Here is an 8,900-nt window from a genome sequence, read left to right on the forward strand (position 1 = left end):
CGCTTTTGCAGCGTTGTCTTTTATACAATCTACAACGCTTTTAAGCGTTGTAGATTGTATAAAATACAACGCTGCAAAAGCGTTGTTGTTTGTAGAAATCACAAGCGTTGTAGATTGTATAAAATACAACGCTGCAAAAGCGTTGTTGTTTGTAGAAATCACAACACATATAAAGCGTTGTGGATAAGCGTTGTAGATTGTATAAAAGACAACGCTGCAAAAGCGTTGTTGTTTGTAGAAATCACAACGCATATAAAGCGTTGTGGATTGAAGCTAAGACAACGCTTTCTCCGTGTAAAAAAACGTTGCGCTTGGTAGAGGTTTCTTAAAAAATCATTGTGCTTTGTTGTTAATTCGTGCCAAAATAACCAATAAAAAACGTTGTCGTTAAGAACGTTGTTTTCGATTTTTTTTTCAAATTTAAATTTCTATATAAATAACACTATTAAAATACATGAAATTGCAAATATGTGGCAAAATATTCTCATAAAAAAGTATAGAGTCATTGTGCTGCAATATATTGAAATTGCAAGGTATCAACAAGCATTTAACGCTAGCTATCCCCACAAAGATGGTGCTGCAATATTGAAAGAAAATTGTTCCTAACAATGCAATTTTTCTGAATGCGACCACAGTTAGCGACGATCTCCGCCACCAGTAAGAACCAGACGATCTCCGCCACCAGTAAGAACCAGATTTCTGAAATACAACATTAGATAACACATGTTAAATATAACATCATATCAAACCATATAAATCTAACCATAAATTTATAAATGACAGCACAGTGGAAGCATATCAAACATCATGAAACAGAAAATAGACTAACAAATGTAAACCTCATAACATGGGCTACTTTCATTTTTATGTAAATTTACAGTTCATCACACATTAATAAGATTTTTACATTTTATTATTGGGAATATTATTGGACCCTTTAGTCAATCATGACCAAGAACAAGAAGAAACTCAATGATGATTCAAAAGATAAGCCTGCTGCAGGCCTGTCCAAAGAGACCATGTTCTTCAAATCATACACAAATATATAAATATACATATAAAACTGGTGCTGGAACATTAATTATAGCAAAATCACATGAATTTTTTCACGCTGTTAATGATGTTAACTTCTTTTGCAAACAAATATTATAAATCTTTGCAAAGCCCATATATCCCATATTCATCAGTTCATATATATCATATATCATATGTATATCATGCATGCGCAACAACTCATGATCATTAATTCTCTATATTTCAGAGCTAGACACTCCACATGCACATATATACTCGAGCATGATCGAACAAGGATACATATATAAACATATAAATTTTGGTTATATCTTGAAACTATAGATTAAATCGTTATTCGCATTCAAATTATGATGTCTCCCAGTCTCTTCTTTCTGTGTATAAACAATTGTACCTTTTTGACCTTAAGCCTATACACAGATTGACTTGAAAAAGCTAATTCCCTTTATTTCCTAGGATACCAGATTCTTGTACATATCTTTTTTTAACAGTAACTTCATGTGGCAAGAAACAGTAACATACAATTTACAGTTCATCACACATTATCCATTTCAATTTATGTCAGAAAAATTAAGACTTTTATAATTAATGGGGTAGTTCAGCCTTTAAATCTCAGTATCCATCATGGTCTCTTTGTAATTCCTTTCTCTATGGAAAAAGAGAAGGAAGACTGAAACTTCCCAAGTCTAGAACTAATCGTGGAACCAAAAATAATGGCAAGTTGGAAACAAATGCTTCTAACAGGTAGTGGAACTTCAACTATGAGGTGGGCTGCTGTGAGTGATCAGTGTCAAGTTTTAGGATTCTGTGGAAATATGGGGATATGTAGTTACAATGATTCATCCCCTGTATGTGGTTGCCCTTCACAGAATTTTTACTTAATCGATCAAATGGATAGCAGGGGTATTGAATTCCACATCTTTTATTTGTGGATGAGTAACATGTAGGTAATTGCATTCCATACAAAGAATTCAAAATCTTTCTTTTCTCATCTTTTGTAAGTGTATAACATGCTGCTGGCAGAAAAGATTTCTTCTCCCCCATCACTGGAGCCAAATCTGTCCTCAAATTCATTTCAGCAAGGTCTAATCTAGCTGCAATTCCATACTTTATTTTTCCCAGAATGTCAAGAAACGTACCGAGAAGACTTTCACAGACGTTCTTTTCTATATGCATCACATCAAGAACATGTCTAACATATAGATGTTTCCAATACTCAAGTTCAAAGAAAATTGATTTCTTTTTAAAGGATGGTTTTACATCATCCTTCGTGGACTGAATCTTCTTTCTCATTTTTCCCCAATGACAATGAATTCCATCGACTTTTTTTAACACTTCATCGCCACTCAATGGTTTGGGTGCAGGGTTGAACTCTTGGTCCCCATTAAATGCCTTTCTTTGCCTTCGATAAGGATGATTTGCAGGTAGAAACCTTCTATGGCCTGTGTACGACATTTTCCTGCTATGTTTCAACCTTGTTGAATATGTTTCTTCACCACAAATCGGACATGCGTGATATCCTTTCACAATACATCCTGACATGTTTCCATATGCAAGAAAGTCATTGATGGTCCAAAGCAAGACAGCTCTGAGCGAGAAGGTTTCTTGTCTATATGCATCATATGCTTCAACACCTGTATCCCATAGGAATTTCAAGTCATCGATTAGAGGTGCTAAGTAAACATAGATATCATTTCCTGGTTGTTTGGGACCAGAAATCAACATTGTGAGCATCATAAATTTTCTCTTCATACACAACCGGGGGGGAAGATTGTAAGTGATCATTAAAACTGGCCAACAACTATATGTAGAACTCATCATACCATGGGGATTGATCCCGTTAGCTGAAATGGCCAATCTAAGATTTCTTGAATCAGCAGCAAAATTTTGCCACTTGTGATCTACTAATTTCCAAGAAGGTGCATCAGCTGGATGGCGTAAGTATCCGTCATTAAGTCTTTTATCAGCATGCCAAGTCAGCTCCTTGGAAAACTCCTTATTCCGAAACATTCGTACAAATCTCAGAATTGGAGGGAAGTACCATAGAACCTTTGCAGGAACTCCTTTCTTTATCGTATCGTTTTGGCCCATCTTCCACCTTGACATCCCACAAGTAGGACAACTGTTCATATCCTCATACTCCTTCCAGTATAAGATGCAATCATTAGGGCAAGCATGGATTTTCTCATAAGTAATCCCTAATGCACACAAGCTTTTCTTTGCATCGTAGAAATATAAAGGCAATTCGTTGTCATCTGGAAGAATTTCTCCTAACAAATTGAGTAGGTCGGTGCAACTTTTGTCACTCCAAATATATTTGGCTTTCAAGTTGAATAATTTTACAACTGCAAATAACCTTGTAAATTTACTGCATCCAGGATATAAAGGTTTCTCAGCATCTTCAAGTAGATTTTTGAATGTGGTTGGATTCTCAGCATAACTATCAAATGCAGCATGTACCATATCTATTGGTTCCTCGGCGTCAAACTTTGGTACATCTTCCCTTTTTTGATTACGATCATTATTTGAGTTCTTCATCGCAGACCTTTCACCATGCCATATCCAAGTATGATATGTCAAATCTATACCATTAGAATACATGTGTGCCCTTATAGTCTCTACCTTTTTCTTCTTCAGATTACCACATTTTGTACATGGACAAGATATTGCTTCCCGATCCTCGGCATTTTTTATTGCAAATTTCAAGAAAGACTCTACTCCATGCTCATATTCACTTGATAACCGAGACTTTGACATCCATTCTTTGTCCATTATTTTAGTAAGTAACACTATAGAGAATAAAATATATAATGTTAATATGTATATTTTCAAGCTGATGATAATAAGACTTTGACATCCATTCTTTGTCCATTCTTTTAGTAAGTAACACTATAGAGAATAAAATATATAATGTTAACATGTATATTTTCAAGCTGATGATAATCAACATCGATATTTGATTATGCACAAAGGAAAAACATTTTAGTACTCTTTAAAACATCTTAAAGAGCTTTAGTATTTTCTGATTCTGATTTTTATACATATCATTGGCAATTTCAGGGAACGCACAACAAATAATCCATCTTCTATTTCACTAATTGAGCAGCATATTCATTTAAATAGAAAACAAGTAATTGCATAGGTTACTACAAGTAGAATAAATCAAGGCTCTGTCAATCATTTGGAAACAAGATTACAATTTATAGCCTACACGTTTCTAACAAATTTAAGGACTGATTCAATACAGCTATCATCCTGAAATGGACAGAAAATAAAAAATAAAGATAACTTTGGGAGTGATACTTGTTAGTGATTTCTACTAATCGACATCTTGACAACTCACAGCTGGTAAAGTAATGTATATCGTGCATATTCTCTGTTAAATCTAAGCAAACCATTAAATAATATACAGTGACCAGCCTCGAAACTTGAACATAAAAATTTTAACTTTTTGGAAATCATTTAACATTATCCATGCTTTGAGAAATCTATGCACAATGTATTTACCAATCAGTGATCACTGAGGAAGACTGGACCCTTGAACTACTAAACACATAAGCTAGAGCTAGACTTGTTTTTAAAGCAAGGAAGACACAGTAAAAAAATTATCTGAATTAATACCTTATGAATAAAATAAGGAAACCAAAATTATTTATACGAACCTTATATCAAGTCTCCTGTAAACAATGTAAAATGAGGCTGCACGCAGTTCCAAAACCTGGAAAGAAAGTTACATATTTTCATCTGTAACAATGTGTTACGGTTCCTAGATCACACAAGTAATAATTATTTCATATATACCAACATTAATCAATCAAAGAGTAGCTAGACAGAAAAAAAATAAAATGATTTTCAATAAAATCGTGCTGATCTAAAGTGTGAATGAACCACATGGATCTATCTACAAGATTAATGTCATTAAGAACTGATCACTAGCTCGTGCTTTCTTGTTACTTGTTCGATCAGCTTCTTTGAGAATCATTTGCAATAAAACCAATATAATACACAAGTAACGTAAATTAATAATACGAAAAAAAAATTTAATTTTTCAGAAGTTGTTTTCAAACTTAAAGAAAGCAGACAATGAAATTGGAATCTAAAATCTGGCCTCATTTTTCAGAAGAAGTTGTTTTAGAACTGACGGTGATTTCCCTTTATTTTTAAGGTTAATCATTTATACAATCAGAAGAACAATTTACATACTGGAAATCATTAAATCCCTCTTAACCTCGAAACATACTGAAAAAATTACTTAAAACCCAGCAAGAATTAGCATGGGAAATGGGTTAACCTTAAACACAATCAAACCAAAGCGGCTGTACAAATCCAACTTCAGAACTGAACCGACAACAGTCAAGAACGCAAAGATAAACCAAGAAAAAACTTGATTCACATAACAATATAGCTCAATGCTTTAAATTGTTGAACAGGACTAAGAACAACCAATCAAATAACAAAAAAACCCAAAAACAAATATCAAACATAAATCAATAAAGCTTAATTCTTTCACCGTAGGAGGAATAAAAACATACCAAGCAGGAGGAGATAGTTTGGGGAAAGAACGATTGAACTTGAAGGGTGGAACAGCGGAATTTAGAGGGAATGGATGTGGTTTGGAATTGGCCAGTAGCTTATTTTCAAACGATATGCATCAAAAACTTCTCCTTTTCAAATAGAGCTAAAAGAATTCTTGCTTCGACTCTGCAATACAACAAGTGACAGATCATTGTCGATGGGGAATTATGCCTCAATTGCTTAGTTATGTTGTTGCAATCTAAATTTTGTTCATATTTACCATTTGTTACAGAAGGAGATACAGAAGGCTCTGGCAGCGGCATGAGTAACCCCAGATGTATATTATCCAGTCCTAATAAAGAAGAAATCGAGAAGACGAAGATTATGTAAGAACTTATAAATAACATGTAAGCATAAAACAGTACTAGTTAATGACCTGTGCATCAAACATGTTCATGTACTTGATGCCGGTTCCTCCATCCACACGTCCCGAATTTGGCTGGAACAAACAGAAGGCTACAATTAACTAAGATCCACGAACCGATTGAACTCAAGCTCGTAAAAATTGGGACATCTATATATAGTTTTATGTCTAGAATTTTATCTTCTCATTCTCATCTTAAACATCCCTCAACGGTTTTCATTTAAATTCTAGTCGCTAGTTAAGGCCATAAATGTATGTTATCCTGGCAACCTCCACACATGCATGATAATGGGTGGAACACCATGAAAGTGGTACAGATACTTCTACATCGAGAAACTGTTATATACCAATTTCAAAATAAACCAGGAAATCTTCCCTGGAAAGACCATCTGAACTTCATTTTTTGAAGTTTAGTAGGAGCCATATATAACAGCATTATCATTTCAGAAGTCAACTTCAGAATTTTCTTTTTCTCGGACATTTATGACTTAGTTATCTGTTTACAATTTCGGCTAGATTCATGATTTAACCATTGTGTACTATGTATACAAAATTCAAGTGCATGCAGTAAATTGGTAAGAGACAACTAAAGCAGAACACGAAATTAAGAGACCTCCATTTTTCATCTTATTCGGGTGAGAACTTATGCTAAACTGGTTTACTTTAACCTATATTAAGTCCTAGTCAGACAACCTGGATGCAACTAGTGTTGCCCTCTATCCAGATTTCTACTCATAGGTAATTTCTCGAGCATGAAAGAACCTAGACATTTACTGACATCTTTGTTCCTATGTCAACAAAACAAATGTAAATAAAGATATTGTGAGAGCAAGTAGAAATTTATCCTAAGAAAAAGTAGAAAGTAAAGCTTTGAAAAATCGAAGGGGAAAAATAAATTTTAGTAAATTCTAATGAATATTGACATAAAAATCTCGTTGTTACTGGTGGACTGTAAACACCCACTAAAAACCCTAAAGAACTTGTCGCAAATCCTTTTAAGTTTATTTTTTCAATCGTGACAGGAAACTACAAGAGCTACAAGAAGTTAATGTTTTTCCCGGTATTCACCTGTAGTGTCGTTCGATGAGAGCGTAGCAGCAGATGCGAGGTGGGCTTCCCGACGGCTTGAGTGAGAATAACAGTTGCGAGGTGGGTTTGTGTTTGATCTTGTCCTTCACCGCCTTTTTCCTCCTGCCACCTTCCCCATCATCCTCAGAAGACTACCATACGTTATATTTTAAAGATGAAATCAGTATGGAGCTACAGGAGAAAAAATACTGAAAGAGAGAAGAAGGAGAGAAAGGGATCGGATGGAGCTATAGGAGCTGCCGGAGCTGCTGGATCGGCGGTGTTGGGGAGTGTCGATGTTGGGGAGCGTCGGCGTTGAAAGAAGGAGAGAAAGGGATCGGATAGAGAAGTAATCGAGAAGGGGGAGAAGTAATCGAGAAGCTAGGGGTCTGATTTGGGGATTTGGGTAATATTATTTTTTATGTTTTATTTTAAATAAAAATAATATATTTTCTACAACACTTTTTAAAAAGTGTTGTGCTACATGGAGAAAAAAATGCTAATAGACAACACTTTTAAAAGCGTTGTATTTGACCACAAAAAAACGCTGAATGACAACACTTTTTAAAATAAGCGTTGTCTTTGATTAATAAAAAACATATAACCACAACGCTTTTCACTAAAAGCGTTGTCTTTTAAAAAAAACAACACTTTTCACTAAAAGCGTTGTCTTTTAAGTGTTGTGTTTGTGCATTTTTCTTGTAGTGTCTTTAGCAGCAGATGATGCTGAAATGTATTTTGCCTCAGTCGTGGAATCCGCTGTGGTGTCTTGCTTGGAACTCTTCCAAGAGACAGCACCACCATTGAGCATGAATACAAATCCAGAGGTTGATTCGAGTCATCCACGTCGCTTTGGAATCTAGAGTCGGTATAGCCTTCCAATTTCAATTCTCTTCCCCCATAAACCATGAATACATTCTTAGTCCTTCTTAAGTACTTAAGAATATCCTTCACAACTTTCCAATGCATTTGACCGGGATTGGCTTGGTATCTGCTCGTGACACTCAGAGCATAGGCCACATCCGGTCTGGTAGATATCATCCCATACATGATACTCCCTATGACTGACGCATATGGTATATGTGTCATTTTCTCTATCTCTTCGTCAGTCTTGGGAGACATAGACTTGGATAGAGAAACTCCATGGCACATAGGTAGATGTCCTCTCTTGGACTTATCCATAGAAAACCTTTTCAATACGGTGTCGATGTAGGTTGCTTGAGTGAGTCCTATCATTCTCTTAGATCTATCTCTATAGATCTGTATTCCTAGAATATAGGACGCCTCACCCAAGTCCTTCATCGAGAATTTACCTGATAACCATATCTTTGTTGACTGCAACATCCCTACATCATTCCCAATGAGTAGGATGTCATCAACGTAAAGTACTAAGAATGTCACAGCATCCTTAACTACTTTCTTGTATACACACGGTTCCTCCGGGTTCTTGATGAAACCAAAGTCCTTTATTGTTTCATCAAATTTTTGGTTCTAACTTCTTGATGCCTGTTTGAGACCATAAATTGATCTCTGAAGCATACCTTATGCTCGCTTCCCATGGATGTGAATCCCTCGGGCTGCATCATATAGATTTTTTCCTTAATGTTTCCATTAAGGAATGCAGTCTTCACATCCATTTGCCATATCTCATAGTCATACCAAGCTGCTATGGCAATAAGGATTCTTATGGACTTGAACATTGCGACTGGTGAAAAAGTTTCATCATAGTAAACACCTTGTCTTTGAGTATAACCTTTTGCTACCAATCGTGACTTGTAGGTCAGTACCTTACCATCAGGCCCAAGTTTTATCTTGTAGATCCATTTACACCCTATTGGAATAATTCCATAGGGAGGATCTA

At 35.4% G+C, this 8,900-nt stretch overlaps 1 protein-coding gene across 1 annotated transcript; it reads right to left on the reverse strand.

The window, feature by feature from the left end:
- Positions 1–635: 635 nt before the first annotated feature.
- Positions 636–3,804, reverse strand: LOC140889300 (uncharacterized). Its single transcript, XM_073297017.1, has 2 exons — positions 1,997–3,804; positions 636–699 (listed from the first exon to the last, which is right to left on the reverse strand). The coding sequence occupies exons 1-2, from the start codon at positions 3,802–3,804 to the stop codon at positions 636–638; spliced, it is 1,872 nt and encodes a 623-aa protein (XP_073153118.1).
- Positions 3,805–8,900: the final 5,096 nt, after the last annotated feature.

Source organism: Henckelia pumila, chromosome 3, assembly GCF_033568475.1.
Source record: "Henckelia pumila isolate YLH828 chromosome 3, ASM3356847v2, whole genome shotgun sequence".
NCBI classification, from domain to species: domain Eukaryota; kingdom Viridiplantae; phylum Streptophyta; class Magnoliopsida; order Lamiales; family Gesneriaceae; genus Henckelia; species Henckelia pumila.

Bases quoted from the DNA above. Each gene is read 5' to 3' on its own strand.
- LOC140889300 (XM_073297017.1), bottom strand. From the start codon at position 3,804: ATGGACAAAGAATGGATGTCAAAGTCTCGGTTATCAAGTGAATATGAG. The intron at 700-1,996 runs GTATGGAATGCA...GTTGTATTTCAG, and splicing joins AGAAAGATTTTGAATTCTTT to AAATCTGGTTCTTACTGGTG.